Source organism: Sceloporus undulatus, chromosome 2, assembly GCF_019175285.1.
Source record: "Sceloporus undulatus isolate JIND9_A2432 ecotype Alabama chromosome 2, SceUnd_v1.1, whole genome shotgun sequence".
NCBI lineage: Eukaryota > Metazoa > Chordata > Lepidosauria > Squamata > Phrynosomatidae > Sceloporus > Sceloporus undulatus.
This window is the reverse complement of record NC_056523.1, coordinates 160,464,321-160,488,062: the sequence shown is the minus strand read 5'-3', so window position 1 is coordinate 160,488,062 and position 23,742 is coordinate 160,464,321. Positions and strand designations below refer to the sequence as shown.

At 45.0% G+C, this 23,742-nt stretch overlaps 2 protein-coding genes across 8 annotated transcripts in view; both read left to right on the top strand.

Annotated features, from left to right (window-relative positions):
* The window catches only part of MCRS1 (microspherule protein 1), a 554,896-nt gene that overhangs the window by 51,368 nt on the left and 479,786 nt on the right, over positions 1-23,742 (top strand). The gene's annotated exons all lie outside the window — the stretch shown is intronic.
* RHBDL3 (rhomboid like 3) overlaps positions 5,163-23,742 on the top strand; it is a 242,750-nt gene continuing 224,170 nt past the window's right edge. For 2 of the 6 annotated variants that reach the window (XM_042448657.1, XM_042448654.1), the window contains exons 1-3: positions 5,163-5,968; positions 9,972-10,118; positions 17,845-17,868. In XM_042448657.1, the coding sequence (XP_042304591.1) occupies positions 5,837-5,968; positions 9,972-10,118; positions 17,845-17,868 (303 nt within the window). In that variant the 5' untranslated portion in view covers positions 5,163-5,836. Of the gene's footprint in view, positions 5,969-9,971; positions 10,119-17,844; positions 17,869-19,324; positions 19,348-23,742 lie in introns of those variants that run through there. The other 4 variants (XM_042448660.1, XM_042448656.1, XM_042448655.1 and 1 more) reach the window with 3 other exon arrangements.

Here is a 23,742-nt window from a genome sequence, read left to right as displayed (position 1 = left end):
AAAGCCCTGATCATTCATGGTCATATAGGAATGATATTTGGTTGAAATAGATGTTAAGTCTGGAGGTCGAAATTATATACAGTACATTGTAAACTTTGTTTATTTCCTAAATTGTATTTCATATTATTTTTTTCAACTAAAAATGGGATAATAGGACTACCTTTAAAAAGTGTTCGGAAAATTCAACTGGTTCAAAGAGCCGCTGCCAGGCTGTTAACAGGCGCCGATTACAGAGCCCATACAACTCCCCTGTTGAAACAGCTTCATTGGCTGCCAGTTTGTTTCCAGGCACAATTCAAGGTACTGGTTATAACCTACAAAGCCCTACATGGCTCAGGTCCACACTATTTGGCAGACCGTTTCTCCTGGTATGAACCTGCCCAGACTCTGAGATCCTCTGGAGAAGCCCTTCTCACCATCCAACACCTTCACAAACACGTTGGTGGGGCACGAGAGAGGGCTTCTTCGGGTGGCTGCCCTAGACTCTGGAACTCCCTGCCCAGGGAGATAAGAACGGCTCCCTCCTTGATGGCTTTCTGACGGCAGGTGAAGACCTACCTGTTCAAACAGGCATTTAAGGAATCACTTAAGAACAGGCAGAATGTTGGACTAGTTTAATCATTCTTTTTAATGTACGTCATTTATTTATTTATTTTTAAAATTTTTTAATTGTACTTTTGTTGTTTGTTTTTTAATGCTGTGAAGCTGCTCTGAGTCCCAGTCCTGGAAAAGAGCGCATATATATATTATGATATATGCTTTCACCCTGTCTCTTTCTCCTTTTTCACGCATTCAGGCCCATCTTGGTGTACTACATTCAGGGTCGTCACCAACATGCACGCAAGTCCGCTGGTAGTCCTCCTTGTCCCCTCCCTTCTCAGCCACTGTTGGCTCCCCTTCGTCTGGCAAGCTGATCTGGGCAGCAGTGGCGTAGGGGACAGAAGGGGCACATTCCACACCTCTGCTGCTCCAGTCACTGGACTTCCTCCCAGGGTAAAAGTCTGACAAAGAGTGCGCCAGAAAGGTCATGCATTCACACCCCCTGTAGCCTCTACTGCCAGTTCCTTCCCCAGGAGAAAGCCTGGTGATAGAGCAGACTAGGAAAGGTGCACATTCATACCTCCTCTCTTCCTGTCACTTGGGCTTCCTCCCCAGGAAGAAAAGAATAGACAGCATGGCCCGCGCCTCTTGTGACCTAACCCCAATTTAGGGTCACCTGGTGGGCACCTATTGGCTGCCCAGCCAATGGCGAGGCTTGTAACCTGCCAGGTGGGCGATGCCAACCCCGGACCTCCCTCATTTTCAAATTTGCCCACTCCCCCTTTTTTGGGGCTTGGCGCCATTGCTGTTTCGAACCTCGAGCTGGTAGGATCATCACGACCCTTTCCAATGGCGGGATCGCAAGCACATGGCGCTTCGGAGATGGCTGCCAGGAAATCATCTGGTAGGGGGATAGCATGGAAACATGCAGAAACTGTGGACCTTATAGCGCTGTGGGGGGAGGAAAAGGTGCAGCAGCAACTTAGGGAGAACCACAGAAACATTGATGTTTTTGAAAACATCACCGCAGAAATGCAGGATTAGGAGGGGTAGATATGAAAGAACTAGACAAGATCCTAACATGTAAAGAACACTAAAGTGAGGATTGTTCATGCCATTAGACAGTTTCTACTGTTTTCATGGGGGATCCATTCTGGACACACACACCCTGCACGAAAATGGAAGCTCGTGCTTATTCAAGTTTCATAGGCTTGAACAGAGCGCGCCACTGTGCGTGCGGTAAGGGTGTGCATGCAATTGCAAATAGCGGTGGGTTGCTCTTCTCCGTATATTCAAGGGCGCAGATCCCAGATCTGCACATTAGGAGAGGTGACTGTATTTCCCATCACTATGTAGGGTGCAAGAGCAGGACAGTGAAGCAAGTTGATAGAAAGTAAACCAATTCATTTGAGATGTAGTGCTGGAGAAGAGTTTTGCAGATATTGTGGATGGCTAAATAGACAAACAAATGGGTTCAAGAGCAAATCAGATCTGAACTTTCCCTAGAAGCCAAAATGGCTAAACTGAGGCTGTCGTACTTTGGCCACATAATGAAAAGACACCTCATTAAAAAAGACCCCAGTGCAAGAGGATATGCCGAAAGCTTGAGGGAAGGATAAGGTATCAGCAAACCCATTTACCTTTTATTTTGGTATCGCCTAGAACCTTCACATGTCTTCCGGTCAAAGTGCTCTTCCCATGCGAAACTTTATAGTGTTCCAAAGGCCACCATGACCTCTTAAGGATCTGCCTGGCTCTAGATATGAAAATATGAGACAGGTAACAATAACACATCATTCGCTGAGACAGGGATGAAGAAGTTTTACCTCTCCAGACATTCCCAAGTGAAACTCCTACAGACCCTTAACATTAACAACATTTTTTGGAACTTCTGGAAACTGAAATCCAAAACATCTGGAGGACCAAAGGTTTCCTAGTCCAAACGGAGGAAGAAAGAGCCACGTTCAGTTCATGTGCAAAGATGATATTGTTGTTTTTCTCATCTGGGAAAGTGGCTAATGATGATTCATAAACCAAAGGCTTGTATTCTCTCTAAAGCTGATGCGTCCCTGAAATGTATAACCCAGGTGTCAAATAGATCATAATGGTTGACATCAAAATAGAAACAAATGACTATGAAGCAGACTTTTAAAGCAATTGTGAAGTTTATAATATGGAACAACAAGCCAAAGGTTAACTTTCAACAAAATTGTTAAATCACAGGTTGCCATATGCTTTCTGATGCTCAATAAAGCAGAGATAAACATTCTCTGTATGTGTGGTGCAGATTTCAAAAGGAGTAGGAATTGTCTTGTTCATCTTTCCACCACATAATCACTAACTATAGCTCCACTACTTTGGGAATAAAACCTAGCCTGGATTAAACAAAAGATAGTTCAGGTTTCGATAACACTGGAATAGGAAGAAAAGATGCAGATGTAGTAGCTACTGGGAACTCCAGATAGGTGGTATAATAGGACTGCCATGGGATGATGCCATTCACTGTGAGGTGATCCAGTTGTTGTGTGTGTTCTACCATGGTGTTCCAAGGTGTTTCTTGGTTTTGCCCGTTTTTCTTTTTTCCACATTGGAAAAATCTAGCAAGTGGATTTGTAACAGGACTGTCAGATCCCCTTTTTCGGGTATGATCTGCTATTTGCAATTTTGCCCCATTTGGAGGAGGGGATTGCTCTGGGGATGTGTGTGATGATGGTATGGCTGTGGGTGGTTCCTTCCCCTCTTTTCTCATCTTAATTTCCAGTGGCCACCCAGGTGTGATCTTCTCTGCTGTTGAATAAATAGCTGCATTTAGTAATGATAAATGTAAGCCTCCTCTGCCCGCACCCCCACGTCTCCTTTTGTCATGTTAACCCTCTTTCTTTGCGTTGCTTCTCTAGATAAGCAGAGAGAGAGGTTGGAGTTCACCTCCTCTAGGACATTCCAGGTTATATAGGGGCTACATGTGAACAGGCTAAGTGTCCTCACAGATTTTATTTCCGGGGGGGGGGGGGTATTTTGGTGCCTTACTCCATATACCTTTTCCCCCTCCACATGTCTCCCCCCCATATAGATTTAGCCCTAACTGTGAGCTGTGCTGACACACTGCTTTATCACTTCCCTCTCTCTGCTAATTGCTGTTACCTCTCATTTGTGTCTCTTTTTACATAGGCCCTTATCACAGGAGGGGTTTTGCAGCTCTGATCCTAAGTCACTCCTGGGCCAACCATGCGAATTCACGTTGAAACGTGATGTATTATCACACATTGCTTTCTATGGGGAGCATTTCCAAGGCAGATCCAAAGTCAGTCCAAAGTGACCCCTGTTTTTTATGAATTCGGTAACAAGCGAATTCACAAAAATTGTTTCCAAGCTTACTTCAGTTTCACTCCGAATGAGTCTGATATGGAAGATCACTCCGATCTCACCCCCCTTTGGCCCCCTGCGTCCTGCAGGGAGGAAGAAGAGGAAGGACACGATCGGAGGTGGCAAAGAGAGAGGACTTGGCTGGAGAGGAAAGGAGAAGAGAAAGAGCCCTGCGGGAGGGCTGCCTTGCCCAGGCTGGGGATGCCCAGCTCGCCCTGAAGGCAGCGCCCTTGCAAGAGCCCAGGAGGTTAAACGGGGGGTAACAGGGGCTCCTCCTTTTCCTGGACGCTCCCTCCCTCCCTCCCTTCTTCTGTCCGAGAGGGACTGGAGCAGAAGCAGGGATCGGTTTGCAGCCTTTTGTTTGGTGCTGTCCCACCAGGCGTCCTCTTTCCCCAGGACGCTCTTCCATCCCAGCCTTCTCTCCAGGAGCACAGTCCAAAACCTCCTCGTTTGCGCATCCCCAAAGAGGCGTGCTTTTCCATTCACATGAAGTGCTTGGGGCTTTCCTCCGACGTCTAAATGTAGATGCTTCTCATAGATGTCCTTTTAAACGGACGTGCCTTCCACCTGGCAATTCTCTGCAGGACTAAGAAGCCTACACTGACGTTGACACTTTCCTCTGATCATGCCCTGCTCCTATGGTTTTTTTAGTTGAAGGCCCTCCCCTTGTCCTCCTTTGCCACTGTCCGGGGTCCCCTCCTTGCCTGGCTCCCATGAGGAGGAGAGCCCCTTCCCCTTCTTCCCCTTCAGGGCAGCAGCCTGCCTCCTCCTCCTCCTCCTCTTCCCGGGGGCTGCCCCACCGCTGGCGCATTGGCCACGTGCGCCCTGCAACGCGTCACTCTATGTAAACAAGGGGGCGGGGCTATGCTAATGGAGGCCCTCCCTCTTTGGGAAAGTCAGCCGGGGTCTCCAGCGAGAGAGAGAGAGAGGGATGCCCGGCGGGGAAGAAACTTCCTCCTCGCCTCTCTTCCCTTGATGCAGAAGGCGCAGCCTGGGCTCAGAGCCAGGCAGCAGGAGGAAGGAAAAAGGAAAGATCCCAGGCAGGAAGGCAGGCTCCGGAGACGCAGCTGCCCCTGCGGCAGAGAGGCAGGTTCCAGGCTCCCTCCGGCAACGACAGCCTTGCAAGGGAGTCTTCAAGGGCCCACGTGGAGGAGGAGGAGGAGGAGGAGGAGGAGGAAGGGAGCCGCTGTCTTGCTCTGCGCCTGGGAGCCTGACTCCGACTCGCGTGCCCTGCTGCTGCCGCCCTTGGGGCTGAGGAGGAGGAGGAGCCCCGCCAGAAGGCAAAGCAGCCCAATGGCTTAGGCTCGCCAGCCCCTCTACTCCGCTGCCCTCGTTCTTCCGCGGAGAGGCAAGCCGGGTCCCGGAGCCTCTGAGGCGGTGACTAGTCTGCCCGCCCCCAGGAGAGCCCTGGCCCCAAGGACTTGCCCGCTCGGCCTCTTCTTCTTGGCAAGGTCATCCTCCCCGGCCCTTCTTGGCCTCCGCCCTCGCCCCCGGAGCCCTCTCCTTGCCCGGGCCGCCCTCCTCCTGATGGGGCCGGGGGCTGAGGCGGGCCCCGGGCTCCCTGAGAGGGCTGGGGGCTCTGGCCCATCAGGAGGAGGAAGAGGAGGAGGAGGAGGCGCCCCGGGGCGAGGAGGATGAGGAGGAGGGCGGCCAGGGGGGCGCCGCCAGAGGAAGAGGAGGAGGAGGAGGAAGAGGGGGAGGCCAAGAGCCAAGGCACCGCCGGCAGAAGCCGAAGCGAGAGGGGCTCCCCGGGGCCCTAGTCTGAAGAGAGCCCCCGCCGCGTCCCCCTCGCTCTCTCCGCTTGGCCTGCCGCTGGGACGGAACTCTTCCCGCCTTCGCCCTCCAGGGACAGGCTCTCGGGGCAGCCATCGGGGGCAGCAGGGGGCTCCCGGCTTTCCTTCCTTCGCTGCTTGCGGGCGCCTGCCTTCCCAGGATGGGCGACGGCTCTCCTCCGGAGGCCAGCCGAGGGAGCCACCCTTCTCCCGCCGTGGCCGCCTCCTCCGACGCCGAAGCCATCGAGGTCCTGGACACCGAGGAGGGGCTGCCCATGGCCCCCGAGGACGACGTAAGTGGCCGCCTCGCCCCCTCCTCTCTCTCTCCGGCTTCTCCTCGGTAGACTTTAATCGGATCGAGTTACTTAAAAATAAACTTTGGTCTTAAAGTCCCCGGAGGGAGGGAGGGAGGCTGGCTTCTTTCTAGGAAGAGAAAGCGCTTGCCCGAGGTCCCTCCCTTCGGGACCACTTTACACACCTGCTCCAGGAGGAAAATACCCGTCTATGGCTGCATCCACACTGGAGAGATAACCCGGGTTGGCACCGCTTTAACTCTTTGTCTGGCTCAAGGCTACGGAATTCTGGGAGTTGGAGTATGTGACGGACCACTCTGGGCTCCATAACAAACTCCAACGCCCAGAATTCCACAGCCTTGAGCCAGACAAAGAGTTAAAATGGTCCCAAACCGGATTATTTCTCCAATCTGTCCAGCCACTAGTGGCGACACTAGATTTGATGCCTTCATCTCTTTTGCAGCCCTGGTTGGATGTCAGGAGTTTAACCCAATTGAGCCCATTGGCTCTACCTTGTAGGCAACACTTCCCACGCTTGGCCCTTCCATCGCTTCCCTCACTCTCCTGGAGTCTCTTTCTTTGGAGGTCCTTAAACAGAGGCTGGATGGCCATCTGTTGGGTCTGCTTTGATTGTGAGTTCCTGCATAGCAGAATGGGGTTGGGCTGGATGACCCTTGAGGTCTCTTCCAATTCTGTGATTCCTCTGCCCTGGGTTTGAGTCTGGAAAGGCCCCACATATCTTTCCCTGACCATTCCTCACCAATGCCCCAGAATGCTTACCAAGCCCCCTGAGGCTGGATTTACTTCTCACAGTCTCCTCAAAAGTTCTGAAGAGTGCCAAGTAGTGTGAAAAGTGGTAGCAGTGCCTTGTTAACTACCCTCCCACAACCAGGAACTGCTGTGGTAGTACCCTGTGTGGGAAGATGAGGGGAAACAAAATATGTGCAGTGAACATTGGGGAATACAGTGGCCCTGGATACAGGGAGCATCATAGTCCCTACTTAGAGGCCTTTGTTACATTGTGTGCCTTCAAGTCATTTCTGACTTGTGGCCACCCAAAGGCAAACTTTTCACGGGGTTTTCTGGGGCTGAGAGGGTGTGATGCACAAAGGTCTCCCAGTGGGTTTCCATGGTTGGCCAGGGAACTGAACCCTGATCTCCAGAGTAGCAGTCCAGCACTCAAACCACTACACCACACTGGCTCTCTTAGAGTTCATGCTCAGATGCAAAGTACTTTGGCTAAATCTGGGCCCATAACCATTGCCCAGGCTGACCTGCCCCACGGGATTGCCATGAGGATAAAAATGGTCAATTCTTGGCAGCCCGTGATGCAAGGGGTTTGATATGATTGTAAAACAAACACTAGTATAAGCATGGAGGGAGTTGGAAAGTTATTGTTACTGCTCTCTTCATTGCTGAGTAAAGACTTCTGATTTCTTTTCATGACTTTGCAACTCTGCCGCCTTCGTTTGAACACTGACTTCTTGCAGTGCCCTGCAGTGCGCAGAAGCGTCCTTAGCCTACCACCCACTTTCTGACGTAGCTGTGTTACATGTGGGAGGTAATTTGTGTTAAGGAGCAACCTAGTCTTATCTGTGATGACTTGGTTTATAGCTGAATGAGTCTCGAGTGTAGTGTATGCCCCCCGTCCTGCACCCTGCATCTGTCAGCTCCTGGGATCTTCCAGTCCGTTCACTTTCACAAAATACCGCTTGACTTTTGCTGCAAGCTACATAGACATATAATTGTCATTGGCTCATCCCTCTCTATGTTTTTACCCTCCAGTAATTTTAAAATGAATACTGGTGCTACTTTGATTTTGTGCTTCCCCTCTTTACTCTGTGCGTAAATTACCACACTTGGCAGTAGGGTGACCTGAGGGAGATTTTTATTTTTAAGCAGGAAGATATTTGTAAAATCTGCTGCTCTTTCTATCCATTTCAAGCAATGGTTTTACAACCAAATACTGTACTTTGAGTCTGAATCCCTCAGCCTGTTTGCGATGTGAACACATGTACTTTCATTTTCATTAAGTGTGGTTACAATACTTGAAACGTGAACCTCCAGCCTGGCTAAGCTGCCTAACTTAGTTGTAAGCCATAATCTCTAAAGATTCTTAAACAGTGAACCTTATTAGTTCCCCACGTACAGCCATCTTCCTCTGAGGATGTGTCCCTCTCTTTCTCTCCATCCAGCTGTGTGGCAGAAGGGAGCGGGTGGGCTTTGCTCTTCACCCAGAGCTGCTGCAAGATTTAATCATGAAATGACAAGAAGAGTGCCTGGGACAGTGATTTCCAGCATTTATGCACAATGGCCCCTATGGCAGAAGGTGATTCCCTAGGCATCCTTTGGGTCAGGCTTTGGGTTTACTTTCTGAAGAGTTATTGGTATAAAAGCAAGCCCAGGTATTCCAGTCTTTAGTGCTTCAATAATTCTTATCATACTTCTCCATAGGAGAACTGGTATACCAGAGTTTATAATGAGGCACTAGTGTACAAACACACACATGCAGCCCCCCTCCTACTTCCTAAGTAACTTAAAGGGCATATGAAGTGCAGCTGGAACATATCTGAAGGTAATCTAGTCCAGTAAATTTTCAAACCATGTTTCAGGAAAGAAGGGTGCCTTGTGAAGGTTTATCTGTAAGTATCTCACTCTGATAAGGCAAATCATCATGAATGTTATGAAACGGTGAGATTTGCAGGTTTGAGTTTTGATCTGTGCCCTCTTGACAGAAAGGCATTCCTCTCGGAAGGTGTCTCCATCTGATTCAAAGGAGATATGCTCTTTATTCATCATTAGGGTCCTCAAACATTTCTAAGGGGGCTGGCAGGAAGTCTGGTTCCACCAATACTAAAGCTGGATCCAGCTTTAATTTGTTATTTTGGTATTTTCACTGCTAGTAAAGGAAAGAGTTGTTGTTGGTATCCCCCCCCCCTTTTGAGTAACAAAATAATTTGACCAGCTTTGCTTGATAAGTAGATTAGTAATGGCAAAGAGACAATCTTCTCTGAAGAAGGAGCAGCATGTAAGGCTGGGATGGGCAAGCTGTGGTCCTCCACATGTTGTTGGATTGCAGTTTCTCAGATGCTGTAGCTTGCATACCCAGAAATGGTGAGGAATACTGGGAACTGCCGTCAAGCAGCATCTAGGATGGCACATCTTGCCCACCCCTGATGTAAGGGCTCCACTGCACAGAAATGGTTGTGAAAAGAGCCTGTAGAAAGCAGAAAGTTTGGAAACCATGGATCAAGTCAGGTCACTGGAGCACATGAACTATCTGTGTGCCTTAGGTAAATGTCACCTGGAGCTGACACCCATAGCGGATGCAGAGAAGGTGGCAAAAGTCAGGCCAAAAGTGAGTGAGTGAGTGAATAACTGGTCCAAGGTTGTCCAGTGAGGTCTAAAACACACAACAGAAATAATCCAGTTTGAGACCGCTTTAACTGCCCTGGCTCAATGCTAGGGAATTCTGGGAACTGTAGTTTGTGAGAAATTTAGCCTTCCCTGTCAGAGCTCTGGTGCCAGAATCAACTACAATCCCCAGGATTCCCTAGCACTGAGCCAGGGAAGTCAAAGCAGTCTCAAACTGAATTATTTCTGTAATGTGTTTTGGATCTGTGTTGCATGGTTTAGTGGAGACTTGAGTCTGGATCTTCCAAATCCCAGCCTGTCACCCTAACCACTGTGCCTTGTGTTTTCGCAGTTCTGTGAAATATATCACTTTCCTTCCAAAAACTTAAAGAAACATCCATTCTCATAAGTTCTAAAAGGAGGAACCTGGTTTTACAACCCATATCTTGAAGCTGTACTATCATAGTGCTGGTACATATCCCCCTGTACCAGCATCTGACCTATATATATTTTTTAAAAAACTATGTTGATGTGTTCTGTTTGGCTCGTGTTTATACTAGATGGTGACAGAGAATTGGTAGAATGCAACCCACTTGCCATTTCTTGCCTGCCTCCTATCCACACATTCCCATTACTTCCTGCTTTATAGAATGATAGAGTTGGAAGGAACCAAAGTTCATCTTCTCCAACCTGCTGCCCAAAGGCAAAGCTGCCCAACCACCAGCCCCCCACAGAGCAACCTTTGCTGTCCAGAACACAGTGTGACACAAGCAGAGGGCAGAAGCACATCAGAAAGGTATGTTCAGGAAGTAGTGTCATGTGGCATAGCTCTGCTCCCAAGTGTGGTGATGTTAATGCATAGTGGGATGTGTCTCTGTACTGCTAAATGGAAAATTTCTTTGCTTGGCTGCAGGGTCATCACTAGGGTTGGTGTCACCCCGTGCGGTAACTCATGATGTCACCCCCCATTGATTTCCTCACATACCATACAGAATCCTTAATAATGTTTTTGTACTAATATTACTCATGAATCATAACTCATGTATATCACTGACTGTAATGGCAAAAACTGTGACATACTGTAAACAATGAGTAAAATTAAAATTTTACTTTTAAATTACAATGTCATATGCAGAGCTTAAATGTATTTACATTTACATTGTTCAATGTGGTTAAAGTTAAAATTTGGTTAAAAAAAAGTAAGATGTGAACTTTTAAAAGAAATGTTTTTAAAAGCAATTAAAAACAAAACAAAAACCAGGGCTCCCCTTTCTCCCCCTCACTCATACCATCTCTTCCATTGAGCTCCAGAGTTGTAAAGGGATGTGGGAGAATGTCATTGCCTGTTTCTGTCAAAAGGCAGAGATTTGGGGAGCAATGATGTTAGCCCCTCTTTAGGGTGTCACCTGGTATGATACGTGCCCCCCCTCCAAGTGATGCCCCTGCCTGGCTGTCTGGGCTGGGGGAGTTGTTGAGGAAGGAGGAAGGCTGAAGCAAGATCTCCAGTGTGGGACCCCCTTACCCAGCAGTGTACAGCATATTATCAAGGGTGAAGGGAGGACTGGTGCCTCTGATATCAGTGAGGAAGTGCATCTGATATGGGTTTTGGTTTGAGCTTCAATGTAGCTGTCCAAGCTGCTGAATCTAAATAGGGGATTGGGTTCTGCACTGCGGATTTGTTGTTATTGTGTGCCTTCAAGTTGTTTCTGACTTATGACAACCCTAAGGCAACCCTATCATGGGGTTTTCATGCTAAGATTTGTTCAGAGGAGGATTGCCATTGCCATTCCCTGATGACCCAGAGTCATAGTCCAACATTCAAACCACTATGCCACACTGGCTCAGCTGCTTTAAAATTCAAACAAAAACCCAGAGTGAATTCAGTGCCCTGTTGGCATGGACACCACTAGCAATCCATGGGGAGGGTAAAATATGCTGCTCAAAGTATGTATGAAAACTACACATAGTAGTTTGTGTGAACCTTTATGTACTGGGTCCTTCCAGCTGATGCAACAGGGTTTTATTTTACATCCTTTTGTCAACCAAAGTAAATCGTGGGCCATAGAGACAGCCAAGCAAATGGAAGACTAAAGTGCAAGTAGGAGCAGAACTGAGATCAAGAAAATCTACAGTAAGGGAAAATAATTTGGAGTCTAAATACTCTAAAGGCACCAGATCCTGTCTGATCTTGGGAAGTTAAAACAGGATCAGCCCTGAATTGGATTGGAGGCTGCCAACAAATATCAGGTGTTGTAGGCTGTATTCTGGTACTGGCAAAAGCACTTCTGACTATTCCTTGCTTAAGAAAACCTATACATTTCATGGAGTTATAATATTCATAAGTCAACAGGTGACTTGAAGGCACACACACACAATTACAGTTGGCCCTTGGTATCCATGGGACTTGCCATCCGCAGATTCAAGCATCTGCAGATGGCAAGCCTGCAGTGTCCCCAATGGTGGTGTGTGCATGCTGCCACACCACCATTAGGGAAAGCCTCTGTTATCCTGTGGCGGTTCATGAATATTATGTTCCATTGTCCCCAATAGCAGCGTGGCCACATGCACGCACCACCAAAGGACAATGGGGCTGTCCCTAATGGTAGTGCAGCCACGTGCACGCACTGCCATTGGGAACAATGCAGGTTTGACCATCCATGGATTTTGATATCCATCAGGGGGTCCTGAATGGATCCTCCACAGTTACCGAAGTCCGACTGTAATTTCAAACAGCCTGAGGGGGGAGGGGAGGCCTGGGGTGAGGATGACGAAGAACAAAGTGAACTGGTCTAAAAGTGATGGGGAAAGATAGGACAGGAGACCTGGATCAAATGAAATCAGTACTAAAACAGTGTCTGATTGTTACCCCTGTGAAGAATTTAGTTTAACCTGGCAGTTTGTATAACTAAATCAGGTGAAAAGGAACTCAAGAACTGCCTGGAAGATGTGGGATATTTCCAGCCCTTCTTTCACTCTATCTCCTTGAGTGTCTCACTCATAAAGAATTTCAGGATGCTGTCCTGGAATCTCTTTCAACTGAATCCTAGTTGATTCTGGCAACTGGCTTATTGGTGAAATTCAACCATGGTTGAAAGTGCAGGAAGGCGGGGAGGATAGGACTGCTTTATTTGAGGTGAAAGTCCCAGCTGATTTTTTTGGCATTGTTAATTTGTCTATTTAATTAATATCTACACTGCTTAAGAGTTTAATTTAAGGGTATAGAACATGTAGCCTTTCAGATGTTGAGCTGCAAATCCTATTGGCTCTAGCTAGCTTCATGAAAGGTGATGGGAGATGCAACATTGGTTGGACCACAAATCCCACACCTTGACTTGAACCAAAGAAAGAAGAAAGAAGAAGGGTTACAGTCTGTCTTCTCAAGATCTCAGAACAGAACAAGGCCTTTGGAGAGAGTGAGAAGGCCTTTATCTCCACATAGAGTTGTATCCCTGTGGAGTCCAAAGCCAAGGGTTATCAGAAATGTGGTGAATAAGGAATGGAGAGTTTACAAGAACAACCACAGGGGGAAATATCAAATTTCTTCATACTTGTACCCATCCTTAATATTTAAATAGATTCATCTTGGTCGATTTCTTTCCCAGAGAGCAATAAACCTGGTATTATTACCTGGGAAAGCTATGTTTAACAATACATGTAATTAGAGAGGAGAAGCTGCATTTAATATTACACAAGAGACCGGAACCACTCATTCAGAAGCAAACAGGCTTTCAGCCCTCCATAATTATAGTTTCTCCAAATGTCTAGCATTTAAAATGTCTTAGATGTTGTTTTTAACTCCTTGCTGTAAACTGTTTTGCTAGTATTGCTGGGTATGTTTCTCTTCTAACTTGAAACCATTAAACACAAGTCATTCTGTTTGAGCTAATACAGCTGACTGTAGAATTAAATCAATAACAGGTCCCATTCTACAAAAGCACCTATCAATTAGGGTAGCCAAATAACAACAACAACAACAACAATAAATTGCCCAGGTCTGTTGTGGCTTTAAAAAATGTACAGCAATCAGGGGGTAATTTCAGAGCATGCAGGTAAATCCCACTAATAACTTGCAAACTAATTTTCAAAGCAATTAATATTTGCTTTCTAAAAGGCTATGTGATTGGCATTTACACTTAGTGGGTTGAACTGAGACAGTTGTTCCGTAAGTAGTGGCAACTCCTGAACAGAATTCCATGCCTAATTCTTCTACTGGCAGAAAGTTAGGTGATTGTTTTTTACCCTGTTTCTTTTCCCTTTGCCATCCCCAGCACTATGCCTGTCATCAGATTTTTGGGGTGCACAGTGAACTGACAAGAATTGCTGCAAACTTCTCCTATTCCTCTAGCAGGATTCTTCTGCTGGATCAGATGTCTTCTCTGGATGGCAGGGATCCTTCTATCTGTGGAAGGCAAATTTCGGGTCCCATATCTAGTGAGATCCATATCTATTCTGCATTTGAATAGATGGCAGTTCTGTTTTTTGAATGTACCTTAAAGACAAAGGTAGACGATTGTATTTGGCACAAAATAATTGCAATCAAGCTTAATTTGCATGAGGTCACGCCTGGAATTTCAAAGGTGCAAGGAAAAGAGTGGAATTGAACATGCTCTAGGGATAGGAAGAAAAAAAGGGTGTCCTGATACTGGATATGTCCCTGAAAGGAAAAGGAGAACAGTCATGAGATTCTAGACTTTGGGAGAGTCTGGGAAAGTTTGTTTACCAAAAACATGCATGGTGTGTCTGAACCGATAACACATTTTTAGTGTGTGTGTGTGTGTGTGTGTGTGTATAATATTGATGCTTCTGCAAAAGCATTGCTGCTTTGGACAGAAAACACAATTTCTTCCCCTCAAAGCATGTTTTCTGCATAGGAGTCTACACATTTGTGCAAATTGCATAAATTGCATACACACGTTTTTTTATTCACAGAATTTTTTTCCCTGAGAAAATGGCCATGCTTTGCAAATGTATTTGTGTATTTGGTGCAAAAGATTGGCTCCTGAAGGGGAAAAAACCTATTGCTTTTGCTTTGTTGTTTTTCAAAGTCAGGTGGCAACATTCCCAAACTTTTTGCACAAATGAATTTTCTCAGACGAAGTGTTAGAAAATTGCACAGAAACTTTTGTATTCTCCCAAGTTATGTGTTAGTACCTCACTTTCTGCTCATTAGGACCACTACTGTAGATAACCAGAGATGGCAGTGTTGCAGCTCCCAGTACAAGTGACATAAAAGGCTGATGAAGTTCCACTCAGACCTAAGAAAGCTCCTGATTCCAGCTACTTGCTCTTCTCTCTGCTACATTTAGGGCCAGCAAGATCGCCTGCCTCTTCTCCATCTTAAATGCATTCTAGTACTTGGTTGATTCTGTGTCACCAACCATGGCATTATTAACTATAGCTGTCACCGGTACCATTATTATACAGTTAATATTGATGTTCTGCTAGGGAACTGAATTGAGGCAGGGCCCCAGTGGTTGAGGAATTCTGGGAATTTTGTTCCAAGGCTGAAATTTTAGCCCAAGGTAGCTTGTCCAAAACAAAAACAAACAAACAAAAAAAACCACTACATTGCACGAGTGGTTGTTGAGCTTTAAAAACAAAACAAAAGGGGACTACTGAAAAGCATGATAGCATCTCTGTTGTGTAACAAAGCTGATTTCTGCAGTTTTCCTTTCTGCAGGCTGTATTTGCTGAGTAAAAAGAGCCCTGACTTCTACCTTGCTATGTGTTTATTCTAGAGGAAAAGGAGGACATGTGTGACTGCGTCCCATGTTACTGATTGGGATTAGTTGGTATAATGAAGCTTTCAACCAGGTATTAAGTAGTTGTCAGGGTTGGAAATATTAAACCCAACTGTTTAAGTGAAGCCATAGCCTCCAGGACCATAGGGTGCATTCATAGATCTGGTGTAATCTGTTGTTGTTGTTCTGTGCCTTCAAGTTGTTTCTGATTCATGGCGACCCCAAGGGGACCCTGTCATGGGGTTTTCTTAATTAATTAATTAATTTGTTTTATTTTGGCAGGTTTCTTTAGAGGGGGTTTGCTATTGCTGTCCTCTGAGGCTGAGACTTGCCCAAGGACACCCAGTCGGTTTCATGACCCTGCAGCCCCCCTTCCCAAACATTCATTCTATGCACTGAGGTGGGAGGCTATTCCTGTATCCCACTTCCTGATACTAGGCTTCCAAACATAATAAATGCAAGACTGTGCAGTAGTTAGGAAATTCTGCCATTTAGTGACTGAAGATGGTACTGCAGGCTCCAGATGCATGGATGCATTCACATTAAAATTAATTAATGTAATTTAAGCACCAAATAAACCCAAGGTGCCAGTGCTAGGAGACATTTCGGAGAGCATGCTGCATTTCAGATATCTAGGTTTTATGTCTTGGAACTGTGGCTCTTGCTTCTCAAGAATTCCAAGTGTGTAGTGGTGGTGGTAGTTGTAGTTGTGATAAAAGCAGGAGCACATTCATGGATTGAAAGAAAATAGAAGCCTTACTATTTCAAAGGAAGGCTCTTCATCCTGAAACTCAGCTGCCAGAGATGTGGCAGATTGCATTAAATCTAGGATTGAACATTTAACCACTGAACAGATTTACAGTGGCTAGTGGGAGTTCTATATAAATGAATACTCACTCAGAGAATGGCTTGGTTGTTTCTGTGGGATGCCAGAGAGTTAAGAAGAAAACACTGGACTTTCCAAACACCTTTCTTGGGTAGGCCTACATCATAGAGAGAGATTTAATCCACAGATGTGATATACTGGTTGTATGATGGTTATTTAGATAGCATGCTGGCCTTCCTAATATTTGTTCTGCCTCTAATTCTTACTCTTGTTGTCCTTGAACAAGGCATCCTCATTTATTTGCTTATACATACATACATACATACATACAACCATACAACCTTTGTCTCCTTTTCCTCTAATTTCATATGAAGATACAATGTCTGACTAGTTTGAGAATTGGACAGGTTAGGAAGGAGACTCAACCAATACTCGCAAGATGAATGCTAATGTTAGGCCAAAGGTTTCGTGAGAATCCAGTGTGTAGAGAGTGGGGGAATCAATCTTAGGTTGACATGTACCCTTTTGTGTATAGCCAGTCATAAAAGGGGATAAAGTTCAGCAAAAAGGTGGCCGTCCATATGCATTTGAAGTCCAATTCCCATCTGATCCAGGCAGCATTGTCAGTGGGCAGGCATGATGGGAATGGTAGTACTGAAAATTATGGAGGTCTGCAGGTTTTCCACTCTTGATTGGAGACATGGTGACATGCATCTTAATGTATATATACGCTTCCCACATAACTCATCGAGATCTATGTATGTGCATGAGTGAATGTGTGTGTGGTATATGGACTGTGTAGATGGCATATACATAGCCAGGTGCATGGTATGTTCTTCATATTGTGAGGCAGCCTGCTTAGTCCTCAGACTTGATCTTGTGTCTCACACTGCATGAAGACTGATTTATAAATTTCTCTGAAGTATTCATCCTTTTGTTCATTCTAATTGAAGTTATGGCACATCTTGATGTGTTTTAGCACAATGATTTATAAAGTCGGACATCCAGTCCTAACCAGCATAGCCAATCATCAGGGATTCTGGGAGTTGAAATCCATCAGCATTTGGATACCCATCTTTAGGGACCACTGGTCAGCATGGGTTGGTGAACTAGAACTAAGGAGACCTCCTGTTTCGTCTCATGCACCTTCTTGATGTATCTTTGGTAAGGGGCACACTTGGTTCCACATGAGTAAAAGAACAGAGCCCCACAAAGCTTTTTTGAGAGTGGGTTGAGATAATGAACAATACACCTTGACCATAGTGGTAAGTTGTACAACATGGCATGACTGATAATTATGTGGTCAGGATTGAGAGTCATTTTTTAGAAACAGAAAGCCTAGATTCATGCTTGGCCAATCTGCAGCATGGATGCTATACAAGTTGCAGGTTGCTGAGGACATCATATGACCCGGAGAAAGAATACTACTATATTCAGTTCTCCAGCATCTCCAGTTCAGGCTGGGAAAGGCTGAAATTTTCTTTTCAACCCAGGAGTGCTGTTGACAATGGCAGCAGTAGCTTCCGTCTTAGTGGGGTAGTGAATCTACTCCAGGGTTTATTCTAAACATTAAAGGAGCTATCTGAGGAACTGGACTCTATTTTTTTTTTGGGGGGGGGTGATAAAGTTCAGTACTTTGCAAAGTTCTTTTAAAAGTTGGACCGATATCTGGGTTTATTTGTCTGACTCGGGAGTCATCACCTGACCAATGTCTGTTTCCAGTGGGGTAGAAAAAATAGCTGCCCCACTTTGAAAGTTATGGATGCCTTGTACTTTTGACATGCTCAAAGTTTTAAACTAAGCTCCTGTCAAAGGAAGGACTAAAATGCAGTCCTTCCTTTTCCTGTATCTTCCATATGATTATTTTCTCTTAAAGATATATTTCTGGAATTGTATTTCTGTGCTCTTACACTTTCCCCCCTTCTTTCTTTTATGCATTGCCTCTTACCTCTCAGCACTGGAAAGCTCTGTTTGATCAGGTATGTGAACAATTTAGAAATTTATACTCTAACACCTGTTAACAATGGAAACCTGTTGACTTTTATTCCCTGTGTGTCTTGTAACACGTAACTGATATGTTGTCGATGTCACATTGCTACAGTTGTGTCGGCTTTGGTTAGTGCTCTTCACTTTCTGTCTTATCTTTGTACATGCTCAGCTAAGTTATTTTTTCCCCATCAATTGAGAACCTGCACCATATAAAGCAAAGAGTTTGATATGATCCAAATTGTGTTTTGCCCTTTCCTTAGAAGTCATAACTCGAGAACTATCAGTTCCTCCAAATGAAAGCTAAAGTCTTCTCCCTTGGGTCAAATTGTGAGGGAGGGTACACTTGTGTCAAAATTAACTTGGTCTTATTCAAGTTGTTTCCAATTTATGGTGACCCTAAAGTGAATCTATTGTGGGGTTTTCCTGGTGATATTTTTTTCAAAGAAGATTTGCTTTTGCCTCCCTTGCAGGCTGAGAGAGTGTGATTTTCCTAAGATGAGTTTCCACTGGCCGAGCAGGGATTCAGATTCTTATCTCCAGAGTGGAAATAGCCCCAAATCTGGGAAATCTCAGATGTACCTGTGTAGACAGACATTTAAATGATTTCTTTTTTAATTTTGGTGTTCTGCAGTAGTGAGGCTGCTGAATAAATTAAGCTTCCAATGAAGTCCCTAGCAAAACCTGCAACTCACTCTAATCCAGAAGACTTTGCCATACATGCATATTGATTTTGCTGCACATACACAGCAGATTCCGATCTGTGGGCTGGTTTGCATGTCATATTTAAGCTACAATTGTTGAGAACTCTGGGTTGTCTTGAGCAAGTGGTCTCCACTGTTCAGTCACTTCCACTTGGCTGCTGTTGCCAGTAGGACCAGCCACCTGACTGTGGCTCATTAGGAGACCAACAAGCCAGGGAATGCTGAACAAGCCAAAGATGTTTTTTTTTTAGTTGACACAGCTCACAAGAGGAGGCAAGTGGGAACAATCAAGCCACTTGCAACAGCTTTCTAATCCATCGTAAACCAGTATGCTCAGTAATTCTGTATTACCTTGATGCATGGAATGGCCCATTAAGTCATTGCACCATGACAAGCAGATTCCATTTCTGTACATATGTAGTGAGGTCTTGTTAATCACCAGAGACTACAGATTATTGGGGACCCATCAGATTTTGATAGGCTTCCAGGACTCAGTTTTGAAATGGGATATGATCATTTAGATTGGAAAGTAAAGACCCATCAAACATTTTCTGGTAAGGAACTATGTGGTTCTGGCCATGTCTAAGTGGGGATGGAGCCAAAATATTTGGTATTGACTCTTAAAAATCCAACACTGCCATTTTAAAGTATTTTTTTTAAAGATTTACTCCTACCAAGGATCTTGACCTTTCTTTTTAAAATGAAATGTACTGCTGTTTAGCATCTTTCAGGAGCATCCAGTGCAACAGGAACATCCAGTACACACAGGTAAGCTTCAGATGGCCCCTTAAGTCTGTACATCTTGGTATCCACACTACAATATCCACCTGCTTCTTTTGGAAAAAGAGTTACTCTTGAGTCACTTTTTCTTGTGATCTGAATTATGACAAATAGTTTGGTGCTTCTGATGAAGTTGCCTGTTACTTAATTCTGTTAGTGCAAAAATTTCCTTTGTTTTCATATACAAATCAATGATGATACTTTAAAAAAGAACCAACAAGCAGGCTGAGTCAGCTGGTTTCCAAGAGCTACTGATGTCTGTTCAGAGTTATGTTGTCAGTTATATCTTGCTTGTCTGCATTTATAGATTGAGTTGTGCGTGCTGTTTAATGTGTTTAACATGTGGCTCTGAAGATGTGCCATGGTTTGTAAACATTCATGTGGTATTTATGGGTGTTTTCAACCACGGGCATTAAAATGCATATGTGGGGGAAAGTAGCATTTTGAAACTGAACTTCTGCCTGTTTTACTTTTTTCCCCCCATGTGCATTTAAAAAATAACAACGTGTGAATATGTATTTGGGAGGAATATGAAGAGAGTTGTTCATAAACTGAGATGTTTTCCAAGAGCATTGCCCTTGTGGGTCAAATTTGGTGTACAACACTCTCTCCTTAATGTGCTTTGTCTATTTCTGTGTGAGTGTAGATGCATTCCTTTATGCAAGTACACAGTTATTACTGTGGTTGGCCCTGGTGACAGGCAGCATCCACAGCTTTACAAGCCAATATAGTGATTTGAGGTTTCTGTGTGGTTAAACTATAATCGGAATGGCTTGCTACCGTATGAATGAGTTGCTCCCCTTGTCCCAGAGATGGCTTATTATCATTCTCTAATCTTGCTGCTAGTAGTGAGGAATGTCTGTTTATAACTTGGTAAGCTGGGCTCTATATTTAGCCCATAAATCTGGGGTGAGCAGTGTTCCTCATTGTGGACAGTATGTATCCGGGTGAGGTGGAATCATGTGGCCATGCTGGTGTAATGAGACATTAGATGAGTCAATTTTGTAACAGACCAGGGCAAATTGTTCCCACTTTTATTACCCGCAGTTAACAGTTTTATTGTGGGGTGGAGGAGGGAGGAGTCATCCTGCTTCAGCTTGTCTTGTCATTTGGAATTTCTCCTCCCCTTTCTAAATGCTTTGAGTGAATTCCAGGAGCTGTAGTAAAAAAAAAAGTAACTTTTTCAAGCTCTGATTGTAAGAGAGTGGAAATTGGGCTTTTGAGAAGGTGTGTCCTTATAGCATGTGTATTCAGAGCCCAGCTTCCTCCTTCCTCCACCCATGAGGATCCATTCAATGGATGAGGAGAGAGAACACATGTTAATTATGAGTAGAGGAGGAGCAGGCTGCTTGTTGCATGGCTGGTGACTTCCAAGTCCACTCCCCTCCTCTGCTTCAGAGAGCCTAAGCTGGCAAAGGGTCCCTGTGTGCTGCCTTCTGTTGGCTGTGCTATTTCCCAGCTGAGGCCTCAACAGTTGTGCTGGTGAGTCAGAAGAACATGGACGCTTTGAATATTCCATAAAGATAACTATTTATCCTTTGGCAGTTTTGTGTTCTTTCTCTTCCTTGTGGTTGCTGTGGAGAGAAAAGGAGGATCTGCCATCCTTCCTATTTCCCAAATGAACCACTTGTGCAGAGAGATGGATGTCAGGCTGAATCAAGAGTCTACTGCCTGGGAACTTGTTCAGAGAGGAAGGGATTCTTGAGGGGAAAGTTCTGCGAGTTTTCTACTTAACTGCTATTCAGATCTTAGCAAGAAAAAAATACTTTATGGAATACGGCTCCCGGGTGTCCCTAGACATCATGCAGTCCAAAAAACTGAGTTTTTCCTCCAAAACGTTTTTCCTATCATTGAAGAGGCTCAGTAAAGGAGCAGAACACAGAATTTACATTGTGAAGCTCCTAGGTGCCATCTTCTAGAGAAGGCTGGGAGCAACCCTCTCTTTGAAACCTTGGAGAGGCATTGCCAGACAGAGTAACTCAGCCCACTCCCCACCCAGTGCTCCCTGGATATTTTAAACACCATCTCTGTCATCTTTGACTATTGGACATACTGGCTGAGGATGGTGGGAGTTATGATCCAAAACATCTGCAGGAGACTTCACGATACTACTGGGCTACGTAGGCAAATCATCTGAACTGACAAAAGCCTCCTGTCCTGGGTTGGGGCCGATGCATGCATACTGGCCTTCATCTTGCAGAGTTACTCATCAGATGCTGAGAAATGGACATGTGTACACCTGTGGTCAGAGCCATTTTGGTTGAAGGTAAAGAGTTTTCTGATCTGCCAGTATTCTCCTGTTAAGATACCTCCTCCATAACTGTTTTTTTTCCTTTTTTGGAGGTGGTGGATTTTTCTATAATCTGTTTTCATGGCTCCAAATGACTCCTACAATTATAACATAATGATATTGAAGGCTAGCCTTTCATAGCAACAGGCTTGTGAAGTCTTCCTGAGGCTTTTTGGCATTCTCTGGCCTAGTGCAGACCCTCCCCCATAAACACTCACACTCCTCCTCAAAAATATTTGGATGAAAATGGCTCCATAAGAGTGGTAAAAAGCAGGAAATTGCCCCCAAACTGTGAATATTGTCTGCAAGTAGCCAAAAATAGAAAAAAATAGTCACTTCTAGTTTAATTTTTGACTGGGGACAGCCTGCCAAGAGAGGACAAAAAATGGCCTCCACACTCTCAATAATTTTCAGCTCCTGGGGCCTTTTCACATTACACAGTTATACCACCCTGATTCTACTTGTAAGTGCCTTGACTGTATCCTATTGAATCCTGGGGGTTTGTGGTTTGGCCAGAGGCACCAGACGAACTCCCTGGCTGAAGTTATTACATTCCCCTCTCAATTGCCAGTCCGAGGATGCCAATGAGATGTTGCCATGACAATTAAAGTGGAATCATGGCACTATAATTGTGTAGGTTGAAAGGATCCAAAGATTATGAGAAGATTGTATTGGATTCTGATGAACTGGAGTTCTGTTTCTCACTTGTTATTCATTGGGATGAATCCATTGTTTGTCCCAACTAGAGACCTACTGAAGTCAAGGGAACTTATATAACTTTACATACCATTCATTTCAGTAGGTTCACTTCAGTTGTAGATTTTCCCATGTGTCAAAATAGGGACTTGTAGGCCTAGCTGAAATGCTGAAGAGTGGGAACAGGCGGGCATCATACTGAGCAATGGATCACAATATCTCCTGAATTTCCACCTGATATCTATAGAATTATGAAGGCATTTAAAACAAAAATAGGTAGTAAGAATCCAAGCCAAAAAGCACCCTCTATTTGTACCAGATGGTAGGGTTAAAGTGTCCAGTCCCTACTGTTCCAAATAACTGAGTATTATGGCAGTCCTGCTGCCAGCAATGGCAGAATCCAGGTGCTCACCCACACACCAACAGGGCAGGTAAGTGACACTGAAAGAAGGAGGATTCAGGCTCAGAGGATTAATGCCATTTCATTGTCAGAAGTTTCATGCTAGGGATCCCCCGTTTGTACAACTCAGTGCTGATCAGTGGCATTTCAAGCTGTTAGGCCCAAATACAGTTCATGGATCTGATATTTGGCTGTTTGGCACTTGGTACCTGGCCATGCCAGTTTCAGCTTTTGTCAGTGGGACTGTCAAAAGTTAGAGAAAGTTTTGGTGATTGGTGCCGATAAGCCACTAGTGCTGGCTCAGGGCTGATTAATGTGCAGGCAGAATGTGCTACAAGGCAGCTGACATGTCCCAGAAAATTAGCACCTCCTGAGATGGGAGCCAGTGCTGAAATTTAATCTGTCTCTGGGGCATTATTACTAAAGAGAGCACAGCTCCTGAAAACTGCACTCCTCCAGGTCTTCAGTGAATTCACAAAGCTTTTATTGCCTGCAGGCAAAAGCAGATGCTCTCCCCCTCCTAGATTTTTGAAGCTAAGGTAGAAAGTCTATAAGATTTGCTGTGCGTAATCAAATACTGTTTGTTATAACTAAAAATGTACTCTTCCTTGTGGAGTTACCAACTGCAGGCTTCAGTGTGTCTTTATCTAATACACTAAAATCACACTGTAGGAGCCTGGCATGGATGTCTTTCTTCAGTTTTATTCTTGCACATTCCTGTGAGATGAGTTAGGTTAGCAACTGTTCCAAAGTCATAGGATGCAATCAGAGGTAGACAGGAACTGTGCCAGGGAATCAGACACACTGGAACACATCGCAGTCAGGAGAAGTGTGGTTATTTGTACAACATCCTAGCCCAGACAGGAATCCATCTGTGACCCTTCATGTCATGGAGAGTCCAGTGGCCAACCTGAGAGGGTGGAGCATTCTTTATCACCCAGTGACTCATAGCACAGGGTAGTCATGTGCAGAGCTGAGGATTGCTGGTTCTAGCCAT